At 38.6% G+C, this 27033-nt stretch overlaps 1 protein-coding gene across 1 annotated transcript in view; it reads right to left on the bottom strand.

Moving 5' to 3' along the window:
• Positions 1-5331: 5331 nt before the first annotated feature.
• SYNE1 (spectrin repeat containing nuclear envelope protein 1) overlaps positions 5332-27033 on the bottom strand; it is a 294515-nt gene continuing 272813 nt past the window's right edge. The window contains 14 exon segments of the mRNA XM_039568730.1: positions 5332-6465; positions 12492-12550; positions 14373-14462; positions 15444-15656; positions 16023-16151; positions 16497-16697; positions 18171-18382; positions 19517-19643; positions 20491-20633; positions 22560-22628; positions 23476-23806; positions 24696-24887; positions 25621-25758; positions 26168-26350. Coding sequence (XP_039424664.1) covers positions 6225-6465; positions 12492-12550; positions 14373-14462; positions 15444-15656; positions 16023-16151; positions 16497-16697; positions 18171-18382; positions 19517-19643; positions 20491-20633; positions 22560-22628; positions 23476-23806; positions 24696-24887; positions 25621-25758; positions 26168-26350 — 2328 coding nt within the window. The 3' untranslated portion in view covers positions 5332-6224.

Below are 27033 nucleotides of genomic sequence, written 5' to 3'. Positions count from 1 at the left end.
ATAAAATATTTTGTCTGTGCTCAGATGGAATTTCATGTGGTTTAATTTGTGCCCACTGCCTTTCACCCTGACAGTGGCAACAACTGAAAAGAGTCTGTCTCCCTCATCTTCTTTCCCTCCCATGATATGTGTTCTGTGATGGGAGAAGGTGGATGAGATGTCACTTTGCTCAGACACCCAGCACCCACCAGAAGCAGGGCCTCTGCAGCTGGGCACTGGGCACATTTCAGTTGTCAAGAGCCATCCAAAGCTCCAGGTTTATTCCCAATTTCTTATATGTATTGGGTGAAGAAGTTTGAGAAATGATACAGCAAGGACATGCCTTTCACTGCAGAGCTTTTGCAGCTAAAACTCCCGGCTCATCTTTACTGGGCCCTAGCTCTCATGTCCCTTTAAGAACTTTGTGCTGCAGTATTTAGGTGTCATTCTGCTAATGTCTTCATTTCTGCAGGCATACAGGTGATACGAAATTTATCTCCTGCTGTCTTCCATTCCTACACATTTGCGCACAACTTCAGAATGTTACCATTTTAAATAGGTGAAAAATGTGCATGTGAGGAAAGGATGTGTTTTCAGGCATTTTTTAGCCAGATTTTGCAACACTTTTGGGACTAAGGTATTTATCTCCTCTACAGGTAAAGACTGAATGCTGCTAAGACAGAAAGATTTGCTTCTTGTCAGATTCTATTTTATTTTTCATTCACCTCTTCACAACTTGTGTCATCCATGGAAAGGTGAACAAAAATGTTATACTCTAGAGATGAGCAAAAAGTGCTGTCCATTTAGTGGTGACAGGGCACATAAAAGCTTGAAAGTTTAGGCATTTGTATGAAAGCAGAAAAGACTGAATTCTAGTCTGCCCTTACAAGATTAATTTTTCCTTACATTAAATCTGAAAATAGGAGAAGAAACTACAGCTCAAAAATGTCTTCTTTGTATCTGTCTGTCTGTCTATCTATCTATCTATAACCAAAATGCTGCAGCATCATGCTTTCTTCCAGTAATTCTTTCTCCCCTTTCCCCCATGGTCTCCATACCTGCCTGCACAATACTTCAAGTTTAGCAAAGGAGTCAAAATTGTAACCATGTGTTTTAACCTGCCGCTCTATGTCCAGGAGAGCTTCCCAGACAATTTCTGAATTGTTTATGAAGAGAATAATACAGCTGTGAATGTCCCACTTCTTGGATAGCCTTGTGAGCACTTACATAAAAAAGTAGAATCTGGTAGGTTTAATTCAAGCTGTTCTTTAAAACCTCCTTTCTAAAACCAAAGGAATGGAAAAAAACACAATTACAACATCAATAAATAGCAGTCTCCCAGGAATTACAACATGCCAGAAAACAAAAAAAGCCTGACCTGAGTAACCTGTGTGCAAACTACATCCACATCTGCATGATCCCTGATCAGAAGAGCTCTCTAGCACACCTCTCCTCCCCCCCCCCGACCCACCAAGGGATACCTTTGATACAAGACACGGACAATACTTTCCTACTTTACTTTTCCTTTTCCTGTCTTTCCAAAAAGTTAAATGTGCCAGTGTTATTCATACCTCACTGTGGTCAAATCCATTTGCTGTGTCTCAGGTCTGTAAATAGATTCTTACTTGAACAAAGCAGTTTTGACTAGTTCATTTCTGGAATGACATATTAGGTGGCACTGAACAATAGATGTTACAGCTTTCAGCTCTCTGCTTTTAGAGCAATCATTTACCAAAATTCTGATTTCTATCACTTAACCAGGCCTTAGTCTATGACAAATCTTCAGTGCTTCAGCTTGCAGTTATTCATTTCCTTTTATCTTGTTTCACAGATTTTTATCTACTGGTTTCTGGGAAGACAAATTAATTCTCTAAATCATTCCTATTTATTTATCTTTTGGGAATATTATTAAAATATTCTAATGTTCTTAATTTTATTACCACAGCATAACTTCTCCCAAATACAGGTTGTACCCCTATGTCCCTCTGGGTCTAATTGTGGCCGAACAGTGCAACAACAATAGAATTCAGCTGGCTGTAGTGCATTACACAACATGCTGCCAAGATTAAAACCACTCAGCCAGTACCTAGACAAGCTCCCTTATGCAGGGAACTCTGTGCCTGTAATACACACAACCCAAAAGACAAATGACCCCCTCCTGCACTCCCTTTCCCCCCCTCAATTTAGACAAACACTGTTCTAGATGAATTCTGCATTTGACTGCTGCCAAACCACCCAGCTTAAACCAAAACTCACTATTTTGCTTTTTTTCCTTTCCATCATCTATTGCTTTAAACACCAAATAAAATATGGTATATTCCAGAAAGGGAGCAGATCAATGGTTTCTATTGCTTCAGAATCTACATTTTTTCTCTTTGACTTGCTCTTAGTTCTCAGAATCGTCCTACAGTTGCTAAGTCTTGATAGCATCTGTAGTTTTAGTAACCAGTTTCTGTCACGCCTTTGAACACAGAGACACACATCCACTCAGATGATGCACATGATGATGATGAGCATGCTGAGAGATGCTATCACTTGTAAACAGATCTCTCAACTGCAAATTACACAAGACGAAGGGCCAGGGATGACTGCTCATAAACAATCCTAGCATCTTTGTTCTCATTCAATAATCAGATGCAGAAAAAAGTTCTAAGGAAGGAGAGAGCAATACTGCAGGTGTTCACAGCATTTGCAGCAAAGCTGGAAGGGGGCAAACCAGTGGTGAGGAACAATTGATCTGTTGCAGAAAGAAGCTGTTATTGCTGCTGGAGCAGGGTGGGGAATAGGTAATGAGTGTCATTATGCTCACAGCTATGAGGAATAAGGCCACACTAGTTCTGTCAAGATCATTTGTACTCCTAACACTGTCAGACATCTCTAAATACCACTTTGCAGTCTGCCTCAGGTTTTGCAAAGCACGGTCCACAAATGAAGCTCCACAAACAGCTGCAGGAAGTCCAGGGCAAATTGTGCTCATTATTTTTCACTATTATCAATACAAGCATAATCACACAGTGCCTTGATACTACAGTCTGGAGTCACTGAGCAACCAGTTATCTTTAAACACTCACTAGCTCTGAGGTGACCACAGGCCAATAAGCAAGGTTCAGAGTTGCAAGGTATGTCAAGCTGCAGGGATGATTACACCTCTACAGAAGCTACTGCATTTATCTACAGTAGAAAACAGGAAAAAATACAACACAGTAATGACCTGAGCTCCCCAAGAGGCAGAGTCTACCATCTCTATGCTTGAACACATGCCTTCAATTGAAACCCAGAGTTTGGTAGCTCCTGCGCTGCCTTTCCTCATGCCAAGGCTCAAGGTGCATTACCAGAAATCAGTCCCTTGTGTTTGCAGAGCCCAAGTAGGTGATGTTTCATAAAGAGGAGAGATGTTAGGGGGTTGCAGGCTTAGCACAGAGACAGGGCATCTCACACTCGAGCACTTCCTAAAGAGTTTCAGCATCCCATTATCAGGATGAGAAATATGTCCAGGCTGCCACACTGCCTAGTGCCACTGGCTGCAATGCTTGACATCTTTCTTGGTGTGTTTTCTCCCCCACTACAGTTGCCCAGTTTAACCTGGTTCATGCTGTGGTGATAAAAGCTATGTTGATATCTCATGGGGATTTGCAACTCAAGCTAGACCTTCAAGTCACTGGCACTCTTGGGATGGAACTTGAAAAGATTGCCTGCTGACTTATTTACATTTTGCCTTCCTTGTGACAGTTTTCAAGATTAAGATCCACTTCTGCAAAATCACATTTGAAATTATAATGGAATTGGTCAGATCTATGGCTACAGATCAGAGCTTGAAGGTAGGAACATAAGAAACTTTGAAACACCTGGAAGGAAGAAAATCATAGCACAGACACTGTCCACCATCAGCAAGGCAGAGGAGAGACAGTTCATGTATGTCCTGTAGGTAATAATCAGCCAAAAATGCACTGAATTTTAAAGGACTACTGACACTTGATGATGTGATCTTCCACACTCTTTTCTTCCTGGAAAATAGGAGACAATCCTTATTTCTCCCTAAATTAGTCTGTTTTTTTTTTCCTTTACAGTGTTTTTTAAAAAAGAAAATAAAAATATCTTTCAACAAAAAATTAACCAGCAGACCCAGAGACTGGCTGATGAAAGGATGTCTAAAGCATGCATAGACCTAGACTAATAGATCCAATAAACTACTGAATTATTCATGTAGGTGCACTGATTACCACTGATTAAATTATGTCACCAAAGACAACAATACCAGAAAAGAGAGGAGGGGTCAATTTTATGTAAGGCCTTTTTCAAGTAACATCTGTTCCTGGTAGCCCAAATGTGTGTTCTTTATCTTTGTCTATTAAGAAACAGTGATTATGAATGTTAATCTAGCCTCGCATAACTTCTGAATAGCAAAGAAGGAAACTCAGCCTAGAAAAGAACACATACTTGTGTCAGTGTCAGACATTGAAAATATTTTGTGAACATACAAAATCCTTTTCACAAAAATGTTAATGTTACACTTACCTGAAAAGGAAGCCTTATTTTGGCTCTTCCAAATGCTGGAGTTCAGCTTGTGGTTCCCTACCTCTAATCACCCTCTCCTCTTAACAGGTCAAAAGATGATATGCCAGAAAGTAATTCTACATAACAGCAACTAATGTGCTTGTAGTTTTTTCTGGCTTTTTTATTTCTGTCATGCAAGCCAATATATTCTAAGCAAAAACATCTAACTTAGAAGAAAAATTCACACTGCGTGTGTCATGGCTTCAAAACCCCCAAGCTTATTAAAGAGCAGTAACTTAAGAGCCATAATCTATATTTTTTTTCATAATTGAGAAGAATCCTGTTCTTTCAAAGTCGAGTTCTGACAGATAAGATGGGCAAAGTGCCACTGAGTAGACTACAAGTTTTCACAATAGTTCTGGAAAGTTAATGAGTTTTCAGTTTGCTCTGTTTTTCTGCTATTTATGCTTGTGTTTCGGGCCTATTCCACTAAAATAACGATGGGTAAAATAACGATGGGTAAAACATAAATATCTATTTTGGTATTGAGCTGCTATGGAAAGTATTAGGAAGTTTCCAGTATACCCATAGGAAAAAATCTGCTTCAGTGTGGACTGGTACAACCCCAATTTTCAAAGGCTGCACGTGGATGCAGACACCAAACACAGACAGAAAAAAACCACACAGGTGAGAGGGAACTTCAAGAAGCAGCTTGAAAAGAAGAAAAACTTGAAGTGATAAATCATTAATCCAAAACATCTACTGCTTGCAATATCAGCACAACTTCTAACGGAATATCTTCCCATGTATTCTGCCAGTTGTCGTTTTCCAGATCTTCTCATTCAAACATATACCTAATACCATTAATTTGTTACAGCATTTTTAATTATTTTTTGAAGTGCAGCATATGGATGTCTTCTATTTTTTTTTATACCATACATATCTCCTTCTAAACTTAGAGGTTTCCATAGTTGTCATTAAAAAGCACGTAGACAAAATATTTTATGGTATCTATAATAAATGCAAAGAAATCAATACAAACAAAACTTGGCTTAGCAAACTGTACATACATAAATATGTTCTTTGTTTTTCAACTTGACATTCAACATTTTTTCCTCATAAAAACTTCTGCAATCTTATTTATTACATCCATTTTTTTTTTACACCTTAAAAAAGTGCTTCTCAGATTTACACCTTGTGCATCCAAAGCAAAAGTTAGAACACCATGCCTGAAACAGAAACCACAGGGAATAATACATTGCCATACAAGATTCTTTAAAATTGTATGTTACAAATGCTCTAAAATTCCTTAAGCATTGGTTATTTTGTATACTGTAGATACTGAGAGGGTATTTAACAAAGACTGGCTAATGGGTCATTTAGAGCAGCACACAGGAAAGGATCTACAGTATCAAGTCCTTGGCTATGCATAGTACAGGGCAATGACCTGGATATAAAGTGGCTAAAAGATCCCAAAAGCTGTACAGAAGAGGTTTCCCTCATACACGTTGCATCCTCCTTAGTACCCAGGATGCGAGTATTGAAATGATGCTACTCAGGTGTACGCTGTGCAGTTTGATACTGATACACTGATGTGTTTCGAGCTGAGTGCCAGCAGAGAAAGATACGGGCACAGTGGTGGCTACAGCAGACAGGTAAAGCTGCCATGCTGAAAACCCTGTCACCCTTTAAAACCATCTTGCTCCTAGCCAGCACTCCAGCAAGGTCTCCCGCTGTCTCACAGGTCTCCTTCACAATGGAGGAGGACCATTCATGTACTTTAGCATGGGGTGGAAAGAGCGGGCAAAGTTGTTTGCCATAGCACAGCTGTAATCCTCCTCGGTCATTGGCACCAGGCACGCCAGCCCGATCAGGAGCAGCAAGAGGAGCTGAAGTGGCAGAGCAGCTCTGAGGACTCTGAGGAAGAAGGAAGGGCACCGCCACGCCGGCCCAGCCTCAGAAGGGGAGGAACCTGAGCCACCTCTTGTGGACCTGAGAAAAGAAGATGGACACTTGAATACACTAAAACATTACTGCAGCAAGCAGAGGCAGTCAACCTCCCCCGAAGGCTGGTTTACAAGCTGCACAGACTTGGATTGACAACTGCAGAGGTATTTTCACTGAACGTGCTATTTCCCCAACACTCTTAAGAGACCCCGTATTTCTAGACTGGGTAGGAAAACACCAAATGATCACAATAGAAGGGGCTTTGTGACCCCACAGCCCTTTTATCATTTATGGGGAGGACTCTCCACTTAAAGCACTGTGCTAGAGAACGGGAAAATAAAAGGTGGGCCATACCTGTTGTATTTGTTCAATGCATGCTGTCTAAAAAGGAAGCCTTCTTGTTTAAAATGCCCAACTGATTTGCCGAAGTTTCTACATTTGTTTATGTATAAGGTATCCATGAGGGTATAATGCATTGAGATTCAGTTACATCATCTTCAGTCAATCAATACACCAATATGCAGGTAATGGGGACTTATTTTCTACAAAGCACATTGTATTTTGATTCTTGCACAGAATCAGCAGTTAAAATCTATCTGCTCAACTGACTTGACCCTATCACCTCCCAAGTGATTTACTCCCGTATGTTGATGGATCTTACTTGAAATGGCACATACCTATCACATGTCTGTGAGGCAGGAGAGATCTAACACAAGTATTTCCAAAGGGACACTTCAAAAATCCGTTCTATTACTTTAATGGAGGATAAAGACATAAATTTCACATTTCTCTTTTTGACTGAAACTGTAGAGAGCTGGAAAGAGTGACTAGGAAAGATTAAATCTGATGGTCTCAGTGTGCTAATTAAATGGCATGGGAAAATACTGTATTTCAGCACAAGCCAAAACCAGAAGAACTCAGAGCCTTCAAGTAACTTGCTTCAAGAACTCTGCCATTAGGACATTAGGTCATGAATTTTGTCTCAGATCTGTTCCTATAATACATTTGCATGGTTGCTATGATTATGAAGCCTCAGAAAACCTATGGTTTCCTAGAGTTTAAGAGATAAAAATGCTCATAAGGAGATGTGGGAAATCAGGCGTATTGGCCGAGGTCAAATGCTCCCCAGTAAAGTAAGTATGGGGTGATGGTTCCCTATTGTTTCTTTGACTTCCCCTTGCTCTTTTGATCCTGTCTCTCTAAAAAATCTGAATCTGTGTGGGGAAGTATCCAAAAATGAAAGTATCATCTTCGAAACAATGCTAGGCTTAGCAAGGGTTTCCTTCCCATATGTTCAGAAAAGAATTATTTCTATGCTTGAGATTATTTTATTTTCTTGTTCATCTATGTGTAGCACTCCACTATGAAGACTTGAACAAAGCCAGGCAGATTTGGTAAAGTTCAGATGACCAACACATACATGAACACTCAGATATGCTGAATTATTAGCTTGAACTAAATATCCCAGGAAGCAGTGATGATCAAAACATCAGATCTTGAGGTTTCTGAATCCACACTGTTGTAGCCCAGATGGAAAGTTGCTTATCGCATAACGGAGGATCGCGTATTATAAAGAAGATATTGAAAGGACATGGCACATTGAACAGCATCAGAGCATTCCACATTAAAGTTCAATTAGATCAGGACTTCTGCTGTCTGAGAATACTAAGACAGAAAGTTAATGGACTGAGGTAGGAACAAAGGGAACAAGGAGTGCTTAATTACCTTCCAAGCATTTGATTGCACACCTTACCTATTTACAAGGCTCTCATTGTATAAACGTTGTTAATCCAAATAAAAAAATGGCCACATTTCTGCAGTTGCTAACTGGTGTTTGGTAATGAGCAAAGTGTCACTTTGTTCACTGGCCCAAAGCTACTCTGGGGCAACACTGGGTGTCAGAATGGGAATTTCCAAAAGGCTGAATCAAAAGGGAGCAAAGTTAATACCTGTTTTTTCTGTTCTTTTCCTATGCCTTTAGTAGCACAGTCTAGCACTTCTTGCTTTGTGTTTTCAAAAAAAAAAAAAAAGAAGAGAAATGCTATATGTAAACTTGCATGCCTGATCTCAAAAAGGAGCATAAACTTTCTTTCAAAAAACAATTCACAGCAAACCATTTTTTCTGCAGTGAAGTAGGGTACTGAAGAATAATGTGTGGAAACAAATAAGAAAATAGTGAAATGTTACAAAAGCATTTTTAGAAGGGGAGTTATACGAAGTTTGAGTGCTATACTGCCTGTAGTTATGGCAGATACACCACTGCAATGTACATAACTGGCTGAAAAATGGAATGGGTCACCTTAGAGTGGATTTGGTAAGGAGACATGGTTAAAAATACATATTGTTAATAAAAAAAGCTCACTATTTTTAAGGACAGAACACCTATTTAGTCTGGCAGGAGAAGGGAAAGCTGAAATACTGTGTGCCACTTCGGAGAAAAATGTAATTTCTGTTCTTGGGCTTGCCTCTTCAGCCGTCTCTTCTGACTGCTCCACCATTTTTCACACTGTGAGGAGGGAAGGAGGTAGGGCCATCTGCTACATCCACTACACAATTCCTACTTAGCAAATGAAAGAGGGAAGCACAGCTGCAGTCCTGGCCAACAGTAAGCTTCTTCATGGCAAGAAATTTTATGTATTAACCTAAGTGCAAGCAATAGTTCACCTTACTTTGAGAGTTTGTAATGTCAGTGACACTGGAACTCTTCTCTAAGCATTTCAAGAGAGGAGAAGCTAATTTACCAGGCTATAGATAGGATGGTCAAAGTGAACTTTAATTTCAGCTCAGAGGGGAACCTTCTTGTAAAGATGATTGCTATTTTTTTCCCAAGGAAAATATCATTGATGTAACCTATCTGTATTGCAGTAAGCATCTGAAAGCTTTCAAAAAGGAATTTATCAGTCAAGTGAAGTTGATAGAAATAAATAAAGTGAGTTTAATGGTAAGTGACCAATGGAATGGAGAAAACAGGCTTACATTAAAAAAAGAGGCACTGCTGGCCTAGTAGGATGTTATTTACTGCAGTAATTCAAGAATGGGCCTTAATTTAATACCTTTATTAAAAGACTATTGCACAAAATATAAGAATAGTAAATTTCATCTATTTGATGACAGATGCTGAAGGTCTTTGCAAATACCAGACATGATTGGCTTCTTGCACAGAAAAAAAGTGAGTGAATCCAGTAAGTTTAAGAAGCAGCAGTTATATATGGTGTTTAAGTAACAAGCTCCAAGTGAGAGTGAGGGAGATAACTGGGAAAAGAATCATGGCAAGCCAAACCCAAACCTACTGTGTAGCCATGAATACCATTTTGTGGGCAAAGGCACAAAGAGTGATGTGGTTTGGTCTGCTCCAGGAACAGCAAGTGACCTTTAAAGATCCACTAGTCATTCGGGGAGGCTTCGGGAGAGCAGGAAATGGAGGTTGGCACTCTGGCACCAAGACTTGAATAGAGCTGCTCAAGAGAGACAATGTAAACAACCCTGAGCAAAATGAACCCCTATTTTAATCTTTTAACATTTTAATCACTATAAAAAAATTCACAGGCACAGATCCAGGTGTGCAGTTATGACAGCTCTGCTAAACTGATGAAAAAGGATGAATTGCTTCTTGGATTTGCTTTCCCACATAAGCACACGATTACTAGTACCGCTTGGATGAGGCTCCAGTTAAATCCACAATGTCTAGTCTTGCTTAGCACCTTGCTTAGCATCACACTATACATGCCTGTCTTTTTGTGGTGATAATGGAGAAGGCAAAGTGGTATGACACTTGTTACACACAAAGCATGGCCCCTCTAATTTTTTAGATGAACTTTCCTCCACAACTTCTTGTGTGAAAAACCTTTTAGGACTGACTTTATTTCTCCTTTATACTAAAGTCTAACAGGGTTTGCTGATCCAGTGCAAGATCAAACACAAAGTACTCTGATCAGAGGCATGTCAAAATATTAAAGAACATAGTGACAGCTTGTACTGCATTATCAGTTAAGACCACATTATACATCAACCACAACCTGTCTGGCTTGTGCATTTGATTAAGTTTCCTATTCAGCAGTGACTCATTTGTATTCCATGCTTGTCTGAATGACAAATTGAACATTGTGTTGTGCTGCTACAAGATGTGTTAATAAACAGTGCTGGAAAGCCTTGATCTGAAAGGTGCTGCACCAATGCCACTGCTAGAACAGTGGCTGATCCCAAAGCTGCAAAGCACTGCTAGCTGCTCTTTGAGCAACCAGAAACACTACAACCAGAAACCTCTGAAGGCTGGCAGAAGTGGTTTGCCTATGCAGGAGAGTGGAAAAGCGCACACAGTGTGTTCCTTGAGTACAATGGTGCTAGTGCAAGCATGCTGATCTGTCAAAGACATCGTCCCCTCCTCCTCGCTGTTAGTGGCTGCAGAGTAAAGCCCCTCTCCTCACTTTTTTTCCTCCCTACAAGAAACTAAACGCCAAGCATCATAGCAGACTGGAGCTGAATAATTAGTTCTCTTTCTCCATCAGACAAAAAGATGGAGTTTATATGTATGCTCTATCTTCTATGTGGTTTCCTTTTGTTTCAAAGGCAAAAAAAAATCCTTAAAAATAGTCAGCTTCTTAGTGCGTGTGGAAACAGTAAAAGATGCTTTACCTGTTCCATCTGTTACATGGCTTTACAACTGTGCCACTTAACTCACAGTCCCTAACTACACATGTAAAGCAAATGTTTTAAAAGAAGTGTTTATGTAAGTATCTACGTGGTAAGTAGTTTTGCTCTTTACTTCATTTATAATGAGAATAATTTTGCTGACTAAAGTCTTGATTTTGCTCATGAAAAAAATAATACTTTTAAGGTATTTTTTTGTCTGCTTGTTTGTGGCTCAATCACTGTATTAAATCCAGTGTTCTTTGACTCTAACAGGAGTTATTTTAAAAAAAATTACTTAATTTTTTATTTTCTTCTTTCCAACATAAAATCTTTGACTCTAACAGGAGCTATTTTAAAAATAAATCAGTTCACTTTTGATATGCAGAGAATAAATGAGATTTAGGTTAAATGAGATTTATTAGATATAATAAGAACAAATATACCTTAATCACACTTTCTGATTATTTTAGCAGTGTGTAAGATGCTAAATTAGCAAAAGATGTCCTCTTTATACACGTTGGCTTGCTCATTTGCCTTTTTTTTTCTTTTTTTAACTTCATAGTTGTAGAGGCTAGTAAACCAATCAGTGAAAGAGCAAAGGTACACACATCACACTGACAACAACAAGAATGCAGAAGCACTGTTAGCTGCAGAGATGACAGGTTGCTGGAGACACTGTGGAAAGCAAGGAGCTGTAGCTGCAAGCCTGCTCTCTACTGGTCAGACAGAGATGGGGCAATGCTGCTCCCGGAGCAATGCAGGGATGTGAGCACTGGGCGAGCCATGGCAATGTTAGCATGTTATATTGCAGTCGTCTGAGGAGGGGAGAGAAAGTGATCCCAAGTCTCAATACTCTCAAATTCTGACTCTTAGTTTTGAGGCTAAAGTATTGAAAACCCACAAACTGAACAAAACGTTTCAGAGAAAAAAAAAAAAAAAGAAGAAAAAAAGAAAGAAAGAAAGAAAAGGATGTTAGTATGTCTCATCCAGATCTGTGGGTTTTGTGAATTCTAGAATATGATATTGGCCTATTACCTGCCTTAATTTAATATCTAGAGGTAAAGAGGATGATAGAAAGTGTTTGCCATGAACTTACTAGCATTCCTCATAAATCATGCCAAAATAAAATAATCATTAAGTATCATGAGTGTAAACACACCATCACCCTGCTCAGGCATATGAAAAATAAATGTTGATTACATGGGATTTCTGTGAAGCAAAAGCTGCAGGTGTCCAAGGATTAGTCTGTATCTCTATTTAACAAAGAATCTGAAGTAATTGATTCCACCCCTTTTGCCAAACAATTAACAAAAGGGAAGTTACCACTTGTGTAAGTCCTGACCACCTGATGGAGTCAGTGCAGGCTGAGAGGAATCACGGCCAATTTCTATCATCCCCTTGGTGTTCTAGAACAGAGTGCGGAAACCAGGAGAATAAGGTACCTGCTATGTGGACTGCTGACAGAGGGTCCAGGCTGTGAGAGACTACATTTGCCCCGTGGCTGTTTGCAATGAACAGGGGGTAAAGAAAGAAGAATGTTCAGTCCAGGCAAATAAAGACAAGCTACTGATGAAACTAAATTAAAAATGCAGCAAAGGAAACATAAAAAAAAAAAAAAAATCAAGTGAAGTGACCAATACCCATAAATCAAGGAAACTGGCTTTTCTTTGCACCTAGCTGAGTATGAAAATTATTGGAACGTACATAGGGAACTCAAAAATAACAGTTTAGACATTATGTTTATGAACAGTAGCTCTGGGTTTTAAAAAAAGTCTCTAGAAATTTAGTTCAAATAATTTGTAATATGAAATAGATGAAATCTAATTAAGTTGGATATGGAAAAATACATAGATTTAAAAATGCACATGCAGAAAAATGAATATTCTCAAGGAAAAAGGTCCAAGACCCTCCTTTGACAAGTTTTGCCTCTCCTCCACCCCACAATTTTGAAGGCCAAATAACTGGAGGTGCATTCTTGCACTCACAGCTATTTGCTGGATTATTTAATGCAGTTAGATATTTATAATTCTGATTGTATTTTTTTATTAGTGTTTATTTATTTAGTATTAGCATATTTGGCACTGAAATTCTAAACACTATCACTTCAGTCTTCAAAATTGTGAAGATGCAGAACCCAGAAGTTTGAAAACTATACCCAAGGAATCATACAACTTAGCTATGAATTATGGACAAAAAAAAAAAGAAAAAAAGTAGTCATGTACATGAACAATAACAAATTAGAGATAGGCAAATCCTTATTAAAATATTAAGATGAAACCTACCATAATTCTAAATGCTCTCTAGACAAAGATTTTATGGTAAAATACTTCTCCATTTTCTGTAATGGTTAGGCAACTTTCAGTTACATCTGTGATATCAGAATTACTATAAATTATTTAGGTTTAAATTTAAAAGAAAAAAGCATTGACCTCGGAAATAAAATGTTAAGTTTATATTCTCCTTTGGAAAAGCCAGTATTCCTTTACATTCTCATACTAGCATCTAAAAGGAAACTAGTGAATGTAAACAAAAATTAAAAAAATAAACCAATTTCAAGAGCCATAAATTTATCAAGACAGAACTCAGAGGCTTTACAAAAAAGTGCAAATGGAAAAACAAAGCAAAACAAAACAAAACCAATCTGATTGTCTTAAGAACTAAGGAAAAAAGCAAATTAATCAACCAATAGAATTGCAGAAAAAGACAAAATAATTGCAGTTCCAATTTGGGCTCAGATTATGGAAGTGTTAAGTACTAGGCATGTATTGCTATATTTCTTGAATTTTGTGCCAGCGATGTAGATGGACAACTCCAGAGCTGCCACCATAGCCATTGATTAGGTCCTGCACAACTAACTGGTTTGAATAATGTTTTGTGCCCTTCAGCTCTACTTAGCCATTCATCCAAAGTCTCAATAAGACCATCTGCAACCTGCATCAGAAATGACAAAAAAACTTATTGAGATTCTTGATGAAGCAGCTCTGAAGAGAAGGCCAAACAGAAATGGAGGACTGATTATACCAGACAAGACCAGACTTTGGGGTGCTGCCATCACTAGAGCAAAATACAAGAGACACGACATGCCATACCATGGTAAACCAACCACACTGACAGCCCTGGTTTCAGATAGTATTTACCACTTCTGGTTTCATGCAGGATGGGATATGCAGCAGGGTTGGGGAAAGCAGCTGTGTTTTGCTTTTGGTTTATGCCATTTCCTTTTCTAACAAGTGAGAAGGGGTGACTTCCAGCTGGCTAGAACTGCTGTAGACATCTAGAGCTCCCACCCAAGAGGTGGAAGAAAATAAATGACATGAAATTACCGTTCTCTGTCTGCTTGGAGTGCTTCTTCCAGATACAGGACTCACTGAGCCTGATGTGTCTAATTCATCAGAAGACCATGAGGACAATTCCTAAAGTTCAGAAGGAATGGAGCTCAGAAATACAGCAACTAGCTGTACAGATAAGCAAACTACAAAAATTACCCTAAGTGAAATTCCAGCAGAGTTATTTCCAAGGCAAATAAAATAAAGCAGCTAAATTTTGTTACCAAATTTTTAAAAGACTAAGGCATTACATGTTTTCTCTGTCAGCCCTAAAGGAAAAGAAAAGCAAACAGTAGTTAAAACTTCATTATTTTTTAGGTGACATATTTTCCACCCAAGTCAATACAGCGGAAAAACCAGTTGTTCTTCACTGGCTGTGAATTACAAGAAGAGTTTGGTACTACCATGATTTTAATTAAACAGGCAGAAATCCACTAGAAGGAGTGAAGAGCTGAGTTCTTGTGCTTTAAGTTCCTACTAATCCAAGACTTTTAAAAAAAGGTTAACTAAAGGAGAGCCTTGAAATCTTTGCTTTATATCTGTCACTGCTTGCAAAGATGTATGTGTAACTCCCTCTCACACACCCTGAGATGCATGACAATTTGAAGATTTGGACTATAGCTCAAAGCTAAGAGACACATATGAGAGACTCCTACAGAATTTATTTTATGCTTTTTTTTCCTCTCTTTGACAGAGTGTGCATTAACGTCCTTTCCAGTGACAACTGACACATTGTAATTTTCAGTACTGCAACTGGAATAATTATCTCATATACTTTGCCAGTTGACTGATTCAGTAATAGCAGGGTAAACAAACCAAGAAGTTCAGTAATTACTGCTATACCAAACAGAAAAATATTAGTGAATTAAAAAACCCCATCATATCAGAAGAGATATTTACATTATGAAGTTTAAGATTACTTTATGGTATTAAAGATTACATGTTCCATCCTGATAAGCACCGCAAACCACAGAAACAGAGCAGCCAACAGCACTGTTCAGAGAAAGGCAGTCAAAACAGCAGGAAGCACGCTCACTGAACAGAAAGGAATAAAAAGACGTGACTTACCAGCTGGCTACTTGAAATGTCTAGAATTTTCTCTAGGTCTTTAATATGACGTGTGACCTCTTTCAAGAGGAGCTTCAATCTGTTTCCAATGACATGTACCTTTTCTTTGGCTTCGAGACAATCCTTGCCTTCAGCATTGACTAGCAGTTGGCAAGACATATCTTGCAGTGACGCCACCTTCAACTGAGACTCCAGCAGTTCACGTCTGATTTGCTGTTGCCAAGGCAAGCATCAAATTTTTTTAACAGCAGTTAAAAAAAAAAGGAAAAAAGCTAGAACTCATGAAACTCAACACTTGAAATTAAAGAAATGGAAAAAAAAGAGAAGCAATACAAATTTCTAATCTGACAGGAAGATATACAGAAGCCTAGTAGGTGCCTGAGATTTAAAATCATGTGTTGTGCTACTAATGAAAGTGAGTGGTGCTCCCTACCAAGGTAAAGTCAGTCACTGACACGGGTCCCACAGCTCTGTGTTAGTACACAATGTACAGTGCTCACCCTCAAGAGAAAGAGAAATCTGATTAGATGTTTTTCTGGTGAAGTGTTTTGGGAGAGAAAAGGGTGATTATAGTCCTACCATCAGAAGTCTGTGATGATCCTGCAGTATTTCTGAGTCCAGGTTTGGATTGATGGGCACAATTTCATTTTTTCTTCTGTCAATATTCTCCAACCAAAGCAGCAAACCGTGGCTCAGTTCATGGAAATCCTGCAAATGATGAATCATGATTTCAACAGGCTAGCAAAATATTCCAGTCAAATTCAGGTTTTTAATTTATCCTCTGATACATCCTACTAGCTAAATAGAGTAACTTCTACCAAGTGTACAATAGAATATTAGAATACTATTCCAGAGATGACAAATTTAGTAAATATTGGACTGTAAATAGATGTTTTAGGTAGCGCAGGTGCATCCTTGAGAAAAACATATGCCAAAGCTGTATTTTGGCTTCCACAGGCAAGTTTCAGATGGACTGTGAGCACACCAGATAAGTAAATGGTTTATATTTTCAATATGTGGTGGCTGACAATTTGAAACAGGCACAGTACAAACCTGGCACTGTATTAATGCATCCTGCAAGGAGCTGCGCCACTCTTCGATCATGCTGCACACATGCTCCCAGCGCACGTTCATCTGAGTCAGGCGCTCCTGGAGCTTCTTGCTCTCCTCGCTGTCTGACTGAGTGAACTCTGAGCTGCACAGATTGATGGATAAGATGATGGCTTTGCGGTTATCAATTGCTTTCTGCAGCTCCTTGATGATAAGACAAAGGGGAAGAAAGAATGGAAATCGGTAAAACATGACTTTCAGGGAAAAAAAAATAGAGAAGGCACCACAAGACTGCAATGATTTGCCATCAGCAGCTGCAGAAAGGCACCATACTGTAACATGTCCCTTTACTCTGGATATGATACTTCTGTGCTCACTCTGTGACTCTGCAAATGTTCACTCTTTAACATCTACTAAAATTTTACTGTGAGCATAAATAAGACCAAGCCAATTAAACTTGTAAAGTCTTAAAAGCCTGAAGTCAGAGTTGAATTTTAAAGATCTGGCTCATGTTTCAGATATTTTAAAGACAGAATAGGTCCAACAAAATTTAAAGACATAGCACAACTCTATTTGAACTCACAATAAAACTTTTGCCCTCACTTCACAGTTTTGCTGATTAACATGAAAACCAACATATTTTCAAGTGGAAACTGCTGTCATCAATATTTTAAAAGAAAAGCTTTTACTGAGAGAAACAAAAACATACAAAGAGTATAAAGAACTTCAATTTATAGAAGCACAGCTTGTATAAAAACTCTGATTTGTTTACATTGGAAGCCACAAAAGAAACCCCACCTCCTTTGGTTTGGAGGGTACTAATGGGCTTTCAAAGAGGGGGTGAGATAAGAACAGAATTCTTATGAAATGTCCCATTTTCCACCTACATTACAGCATTTACTGAAAAGCACGATGTCACAGTAACCTTTGTAGTACTTATGGCAGCTATATTTGGATTACAGTGAAGATCAGCATTGACATGGTTCTCATGGATCACTGCTGGAAACAGCCCTTACTGTCTGTTCACCTCATCCCTGGCATGAAGCACAGTGCATTTTGACATTGGGTCCCATATTTTCGTGCCCATGCTTGTAAGATACTAGTAACTGAATGTGAAGTTGTGGGCCACCACATTTGCAGATCTTTATAGCTGTAAAATATATGAGAGAGATGAAAAAGTAACATTCAGATCTTGATGCATCTGACATGACAGAAGAAAAGGAATGTTGCAAAGGGGCATCAAATTTTTCCTATGTTGCACTGGTGACACTGGGTAGGTTACAACCCCTTTGGACTCTTTCCTTCCTCCACACAAAGCTGTATATCTCAATGAGGCATTTCTTTTGGAGCACCTATTTTGTTACCTATTTGAGTAGAAGAGAATTGATCTAACTCGGCACTTTTTTTTATTTCATCAGTTTGGGTGACATCAGGAGTTATCTGTACATTCTGGAACTACAGAATTGCCACAGAATTACTACTCCAAAACTTCATTTGGATTGCCAGTGGTACATTTTCCTGCCAAAAGGTGATTCAGAAAATCACTTTCCCAGTTACTTTATCAGCAGCAGCCTGCTATGTGAGGCAAACCAACTGCAATTATTTGCAACCTCTTTAATATACCTGTTGCATTCAGTTTTACAAGGTAACTCACGGAAAAAAACCAGTAAAACTCACTTTCAGTTTTTTAATTCTGAGCTCAATAGTTTGTATGTCAGTGCTGAGATCAAGGCGGTGGAGCTTCTCCAGTTCCTCTTCAGTTTCTCCCAACCAAGCCCAGATGCTATTAAGGTCAGAGTTGAACTGCTGCCATTGCTGAAGGTTCTGCTTCATCCTCAGCTCCTTGCTTAGAGCTTGAGCCTGGATTAATTCCCATCTTTCAATTACACCTGGAATTACAAACACTAAATTCAACAAAAGCCAAAAAAATCTGCTAGCTACACGGACACAATTGCATGAATTGAATACTGTTTAGGACAAAAAGATGCTCCATAAAAACCCTAAGCCACAAACTTTAACCACATTAAAAACTAAGTTAGATTGAAGAAAGTGATGTTGGAGAGAAAGAATGAAGAATCTTGACGATTCCAGTCAGCAGGCAATTTTGTTGCTTTCTAATGTCAGACTTCTATGAGCAGAATTAAGCTGATACATGCAGGTCTCTAAAACCAGGTTATGCTGGCAAAAAAAGACATCTTAAATTACCATAAGTGCAAACCAGACAAGAAATGTGAATATATCTAACTAACCACATATTATTTTCATAGGTAGTTGTGCCTATCACACTTTAATTGTCACAGCTCACTACATTTGCCTAAGCTACTGCTGATGCATTGGATAAACACCTGCACTAAAAAGAAATAAATTAGGGGCTATTTCTTCTTGCTAGATATCTTGAAATGCTATGGTAGAAGGACAAGTTGTATCATTCCATCAACTTAAAATTTAAAACAAAATAAAAGAGACTATATGGGTAGCATATTTTGTCAAGCTTAGAATTGAGATGACGCCTTTGTAGTCTCTGGAATAAATCCATGTTTTTACAATCCAGTATCTCTTGTTCTACAGCTGATGTTTAAAATTAGGTGAATACTTCTATCAGGTGAAAATAAATTTCTTTACTGTAGGCAGATAATCTTAGAGGTGAAAGCTAATATTAGAAGAAACAAATGCTGACTTAGGTGTTTTGTACAGCAATATAAGCAACCTTTTTCATGAGAAGTCTTACAACAAAAACCCATTGCATCCATAGGGACTTTCTGAAAGGCTTAGGGTTATGCCTCATGATATGAAGGGGTTCTTAAAATGGACTTGTATGCCTAAACTCTTCATAGGGCCTACACAAGGAGTGTGTATTACTTACTAATTCTTTCTATTCCTATTAAAAGATGTTAAACAGAACACGGTAACAGTCAGTCACGTAAATATATATGTCAGCAAATAATACCAATGTTTATTTAGAAAATCCTTGCATGTTTGCATCATTCCATAATTGCTGTTCATCAAATAACTACGTTACTTACCAGCTGTTTGTGTTTCAGTACTGTTCATGTTAATGAGTCCTGAAAATTTTTCTTCTTCCTCCTTCAGTTTATATCCAAGCCTTCTTACCGAGTCTATGCTTCCACTGCATTCACCTAGCAGTTTCATCTGTGTTAACAAACAAAATATCCCTTTTCAATATGCAGTGTACAGGACCAATTGTATGGGCAGTATGAATTACAATGCAAATTTGAGAAATTTCCAAAAGTATAAGTATGAAGAAAAAAATCTATTATTATAAAAATCTGTGCTGATCCTACAAAAAAAGTACATGGAGACAATAAAGGCTTAAAGCTTAAGTTAAGACTAAACAGAAATAACACAGTGCCATTATGCCAAATCGATCTAGATGTCTTAGGTGCCATCTTTTCTGCATTTTAAGACACTATGGGAAAGACGCTAGAAGACCAATAAAGAAAATTAACCTAAATGTAGAAATACTACTATGCATCCAAGCAGCTAATTTTTAAATTCTGTCTGTAATAAAATTACTTGAGTGGCTTAGAGAGAGATTTATCTTCCAGAAAACCTCTCTGAGAAAGCTTTTTAATCAGGGATTCCATACATGCAACCTTGTTTCTATGTTGCATGTTTATAATTCATTAACAACACTGTGCCTGAAGCTATAAAACCTGCTTTTAAAAGCAGAGGAAATTCAAACAAGGGTATCATCACTAGATGGATAAAAGCATGTGTGAGAAAGTACTTCTTGACATCTCCAACAATGTAATAGGAAAATAAATTCCTGAGAGTCATGTTCCTCTAATCTTATACTATTGTGAACACACTAATAACATAAACAACGATAGCATGTGATTAAGGGTAGCAAGCATATGAGTGAGTCTGGGAAGCAGTTGCAGCTAATTGCTCTGTTGAAGCAGCTGTATTTCCTTCAATGGCAAAGCTAAGATAAGCTTGAAATGCATTTTTGACTGGGGCTCCAAAACACACGCACATATCCTTTGTAAGTGGAATCCAGTTCTGGTCCTGTGGGTGTCTTGCTACGGATGATGTTTTCTGTTTGCTGTATTTGGAAGCGACTGGTGTCCAAGGCCTTGTCCAGCTGTCGGATATGTGCTTCCAGGGCACCTGGTTCACCTGTATCACAACCAAAAAAGAGTGACTGTCACCCCAATTTTTCCAAAGATTTTTTTTCCTTACCCAGGCAGAATTGATATTAGGAATACTATTTAGATTAGAGAGTAAAGGAGAAATGTGGCGGCAGCAGTATGAGTGCTACAATGTCAAGGGTAAGTGGTAACTAGTTACATTAGTGTTAGCAACCTTCAGCAGATGATGCCAATGAACAAGCTTGCCATAAGCATACTAGAGAAGAGTCCACAGTTTAAAGCAGGCTTGCAAATTATTCTGAAGTGACTTTTCCCCCACATTGAATGCCTTGCCTTTTTTTAAAGAGAAAGTTCTCAGCAAAGCATACGCTAACTTCACTGATTTTGGAAAACATCTTTTTCCCTTTCAAACACTGTCAAATAAAACCCTCTAACCCAAATCTCCATTTGTATGATCTAAATCCATATAAAAATTTGGTATCTTCATTTCTGTTTGTATTATTCCTCTCCACTAAAAAGCAGCAGAATTTGGATCTCCATAAAAGGATCCTATTTATATACAATTTTAAAGACTAGAAGTGGCTTACAAATGCTAAGTGAGACTGTTATAATCATTGTCAAAATCCATAGATGACTGGACATCTTGGAGGCCCACAGCAAGTAGTCAATGACTGATTTGGGCAACCACAGTAAGCAGCAAAATTCACAGTATTTTTCCAATTAGGTACTTGAGAAAGATCATGCTTAACATATCTGCAAGATGGTATTACTCACTCAAGCTATTGGGAACCTATAGCAATGTTTCTGAAGCAGGACTAACTTGTATTTTCCTTATAGAGGTCAGCTGAATTCTGTGATAAAAATTAGCTACAGAAAATTCTAATGTGAAGCAGGCTGCAGCCTAGAGGACCACATGAGATCCTTCTTATGCATATTCTATCATTATGCCTGATTTCCATCTGTTTACAAAGACAGTTCAAATTCATTCATAAAGACACAATTAAAAACAGGATAGAGAAGGAGAGCCTTCTGTCCAACTAATTACAGGAAATGGTGCCTCTTGGATGAATAATCTTTTTTCATATAGAACACCCCAAATGGACAGGACAAAGTGCTCAACACTGCTTTTTGCTCATTACTTTAAAAATTTTCACAGGTCAGAAAATGAAACATTTTTTCTGTAAGTACTGCTATTACTGCTGTTAAGGGTATTACTTATCAATATAATTAATCAATAATATTATTTCACTAATTTGGGGAGTAAATAAAAATGGGTGGTGAACCTGAGGCTTGTGTCACAGACACTAAGATTTTAAATGTTTGTTGTTTGCAATGAAGTCATTATTTTAGAAGAGGAAAACCTTGAAATCATGAGAAAAGGTATTTCAAATGCATCTAATTCCTCCAAGAGAGTCATCTAACAAATGAGACAGTAGGTTATCTTGTGCAATGAGAAAGTAATTTTCCAATATATGAGACTAAGATAAAGAAAGTACCTCTACTTGACATTTTGATCACATGAAACAACAACTAACCGAAAAGTTTATATCTGCATGATAATCCAAGATGTGGCTGTGTTAAAAAAAAAAAAAAAGCAAACCTGAAAAATTAGGTATTGCTCTATACCTTTTCCTTCTGCCTTTAGATGTAACCATGTATTAGTCCAGTTGATGGACACCAGAGAAAAAAGACCAATCAGATCAGTTTAGTTTACTTAGCCAAGGTGGCAAGGCTAATACTTCAGACATCATTTCATCCATGCCCCTAATGATACCTTTAAGTGTAGTAGTAAAGCAGGAGGATACTTCTAAGTTAGGATGCCAATGCTGCCATGTAAGAAATATATTTCTTGTAAGCTGTGAAAAGATAGCAGATGCTAAGAGAAGAGAAAGAAGTTAGGCTTGTGCACCATGGTATTTGCATCTGGCTATGCTTAGTCTTTTATGATGCCTACCAGAGATATTTTTGAGGGCGTTTTCTGTGAGGGTTACATAGGCCTCAAGAGTTTCAGGGATCTCTACATCTGAAAAAATAAAAGCACAATCTGAATTGATGGCTCAGCAATGGCTGTCTCCTTACAGCAGGAGTCCTTTTCATGAGATGGATTATATAAATGGTTCCAATAGCAAACATTCTCTCTGGAGAAGAAAAAGATGAAGACTGAAACACAGGGAGCCTGCTACAAAGTCTCTTAATATAATCCAGGAAAACCTGACTCTTTTCAGAGCAATGACCTGGAAAGCAAAAGACAGCCACAAGATCAGAGTAAAAGACACTGATATGTCTTATCCCACAACTAGCTCCATTTGGGCACTTTCACTTGTTAAGATTTATTACACAAAGCACAAACACTTAGAAAGGATTTCCAACTTCAGTGGAGAGCAAGACCCAAGATCCCACCTCAGACTAAACACTCATTTGCTGGAGTCTTGCCTGCATAAGGACTGAGTTAGGATTTATTTAAACGCTTGATGATTTTCTCTGTGGGTCTCTCTCACAGCATTTCTTCATTACTTTGTTCTGCACTTGTTGCCATATCCAGTATAGTTTCTTCTAGTCAGAGTAACTTAGGACACAGGGCTGTTAAGGACGACATATCCCAGCTGGCAGGCCTCACACACAGATACACAGCCAATTCCCTGCCATATCATGTACGCCTTTGCCATTTTCCAAGGCTGTCGTCATCCAGGAATGTCCATCACTGTCTCTAAGGCCAGAGGGCCACTGAGATCACTTAGGAAACACTATTTAAAGTCACCAGGGGCTATTTAAAGTACTTTTCCATGAGAATCTTGGCCACACAATCACACATGTAACATTTCCCTTTTTTTTTACTCAGAGAAAACAAAGCACACGGTCTGCCACCATACCTGCTATGCCAGCTGCTCCTCTCAGGTAGAAGTCTTTTTCTTGTCCTCCATCTTCTTCAGAGTGCAGTGCCCGTGAAACAGCTGTCTCCAGGTCCCTGCTAAGGTCGTAGTCATGATCCCACTCCAGGGGGATGGAGTCCACGCTCGCAGGGGTATCTCGCCCCGATCGCTCACTCCTCAGGGGCTGGGAAAGAGGCAGCGAAAGGTTGGAAGAGGGGTGCGGGGAGAGAACGCTGTCCGCAGATTTGTCATGCCAGCGTATGTCAGAGAGATCTGCTGATTCATCCAGATCCGCCTCTCTGTCAGAGAGGTCGTGCTCGTCATCTGTTAGCTAGAAGCATAATGCAAACAGAAGCAATCAATGAAACGTGCAAAGGCACTGCACGGTCAGCCTGGGACACTGAAATAAAGTAGCATTAGGTGACAGCCACACTGGGGGAGGTTTTCGTTTTGCATCCTTTTGCACTTTCCTTTCATTGTTTTTAAGGTGTACTAAAAAACCAAAACAACAAAGAAGATCAAAGTGCCAGCTCATTTAATTACTTGAGGCACCATAAAGTCTCACATAAGGTAAGTATCTCCAGACTTTTACTGATGTTACTTCAATGCAAATACTAAGTTAGAAAAACATCTGGAATCAATTAACAGAAAGCGTAAGTGATCTTTATCATGAGCACTGCTCTCACTATGCTATTTCATATTTTGAAACCCCTGGATTTTGCTCCTTTCATTCAGCAGAACCTGAGCTACCAAAAATTGTTTTCCTTCCACTTTCTCCTTTTGTTTCCCTTTTCTACTTTTGAGCTTGTGTTCAATTCTGGAGACAAATTTCTGTCTCTTCTGATGAGAAAAATAATTTTATCTTTTTTTTTTTTTTAAAAAAAACTTCACTAAGCTGCCAATCAAACTATCTGACAGTGCAGGGAGATGTTCTTATGACCAGTACCACAGTGCTACCCCCATGAATAAAGTTCTATAAATCTCCAATTTGCATGGATTTTCATGGTGATTTACAGAAATTCCAGATCTTGTCAGTTTGCTCTCTGAGCAGGACACAAACAGCATGTAATGAAGGGAGACAGATGGTCAGGGTTGCAACAAAATTTAACCACAGGACTTTCGGAAAGTCACGCAGGCTTCATTTCAACATCTTTCCTCATTCTCACATTTGTAAAATGGCAACAAACCAGACAAGTAAAAACATATGTAAATATACACACAGGAAGGCGGATAAGTTTCTTGTGATAGCGCTCCACACGACCGAAGACCTCTTGGCAGTAACGATGCAGCTCATCTAGTTCTTCTTCAATCACAGCTGCATCCAGGGGCTCGCTTTTCTCAATGAGTTGCTCACCTTGCACAATTATCTGCTCAATTTTGCTGTTGTTCAGTGAAATTTCTTGCTGGAAAGCCTGTGTAAAAGAAAAGCCCATGCTTTATCAACAAAATCAACATGACAACAAGCTGGGTAATTAAGGATGCAGGTCTCTGGAGTTCTACAGAAAGAATGGTGTGGGTAACAAACAGGGATTGTGCTAAATATTCTTGTCATGAGCAACAATGAGCAATTAAATTAAATTTAGCATTCCACAGTCTTTCAAGCCAAAACCAGTGATACGTCCTGGTTTACCAGCTCATTCCTCACTTGTTGAATTTGGAAAGAAAGCTCTTCTCTAAACAAGCCATGCTAATGACCAAATGTCTAGAACAAACACAGATGCTAAACCTAGCACAGTGGAATTTTGGATAATGTGACTTTTAGTATTGTTCTCTCCAGATAAGGAGTTTTCTGATGCAAAAATGGTTGAAAAATGTATTTATTATTAGATATTAGCAATAATGGAGACTTTACATAAATAATTTTTATTAGCACTTCCTATTTTGATGAGGGAAAGTACACTATCACAGCTGGGGTTTTATTTTTATGTTTTTCACGCCTCAAATATCTTATATTTTGACAGAAAAGTACATACTGTAATCTGACATGACCCATAACTGTTGAGGTTGAAGTCTCAGCCTGCAAGTAAAGGAACCATATCATGCTGCATTTCTGCATAATGTTTCTTAAAATTGTTTTCCCACCATGCATGGGTTTTTTTCCCCTTCTTTCATCCCTCCTTCTGTAACTACTCAATCACTCTTTACCTTAAGTTGCTTTATCTTTGCTTGGACATCACACTCTGAGAAATGCTCGATGTTGGTCAGCTGCAGGTCCATCTCTGTTAGCCATACCAGGATGCTGTCACGTGCTGTTTCAAACTCCTCCCGCTGGCCAATAAAATGCTGGAGGGTGGAAAATTGAGTGGCGTGAAATGACCAACAACATGAAAATCCCCAGCAATAGTGGGGAAATGACTTTCATCCACATCAAACCCAATTTAAACTCAGTACACCTTCTTTCACTTCCTATGTGCTTTCCAAGGTTCCCTTTTCAGTAACACCATCTAGACCTGCAATCAGCAGACCTATGAAAGTTATCTGTGCGGAAGGTGGTGGTTGATGTCACCAAGCATTTGCCTACAGCCTATACTTTGGTTCCTTTGGACTAAGTGAACTGATAAGCTTCCTTCCTCTTCCAAAGGCAGAAATCTCCTCAAAAACACTGTGCAAACGCATTAAACTGAAAGCTTCTGAAGCACCCTTGATTCATAACTAGAGTAGTGAAATTGAAGTCTTAAAAATGAAAGAATACTTTTAGCCTGCGCAGGATGGAGGTGACTCGCTTTTGTAAGTTGTCCCATCTCTGGTTCCCCTCATGAACCATCTGCTTGAGGCTGCCATCGGAGTCAGTGCGGTTCTCCCGGGCCAGGCGCCGATACTGCTTATTGATCAGCTCCAGCTGAGTCAGGCTTTCATGCACTTGTCTCTGGAAAGCCTAAAGCAGTATGAACAAAAGACACCTTTAGACTTTTAGATTACTGAAATCAGGATACTTATATAGATCTCTGGCCTTATTTTGACCCTACTTCTGCACTTGGACTTATGTAAGCCAATAAATTCCACTAACTGGAGACATCTCTATACCCCATTGAGATACTGCCTTCTGATTAAAAAAAGCAAAACCAAAAACCAAAAAAAAAAAAAAAACAACCAACCAAAACCCTCCAAAAAACAAACAAAAAATTTTTTAAAACTGACATGGTTCACTGAATGAGAATTGCAACACGAATATCCATTACAAAGGCAAAATGAGTACCAAAAAAAAGTCTTCTTTCTACGGAATTATATGCTTTCATATTTGAGAACAGAAGTACAAACAGTGAACATGAAACTCTTCTTTAAAAAAAAAAGGAACAGAAATACAAGATTCCTGTGGCTTCACTGGATTTCTTTTCACATATTGAATTTGCTGAAATGCAAACATTGAAGAGATTTGAGCAATTGTTTATTCTGAAACATGGTACTGAATGAGACATCTCTTTATACTTAGTACACTGGTGTACAAGTAAGTTTTGCCTTAAAATACTTGCACAAAAGAAAATGTCACAAATATCCATGCCAACTTATGTCTAGGCAAATGTTTGCACCAAGTACTTTTAGTGCTTGCTCTGCTGTTAC

The sequence above is a fragment of the Corvus cornix genome, chromosome 3 (genome assembly GCF_000738735.6).
Source record: "Corvus cornix cornix isolate S_Up_H32 chromosome 3, ASM73873v5, whole genome shotgun sequence".
Classification (NCBI taxonomy): domain Eukaryota; kingdom Metazoa; phylum Chordata; class Aves; order Passeriformes; family Corvidae; genus Corvus; species Corvus cornix.
The sequence above is the reverse complement of the archived record's forward strand: the minus strand, read 5'-3'. Positions and strand labels throughout refer to the sequence as shown.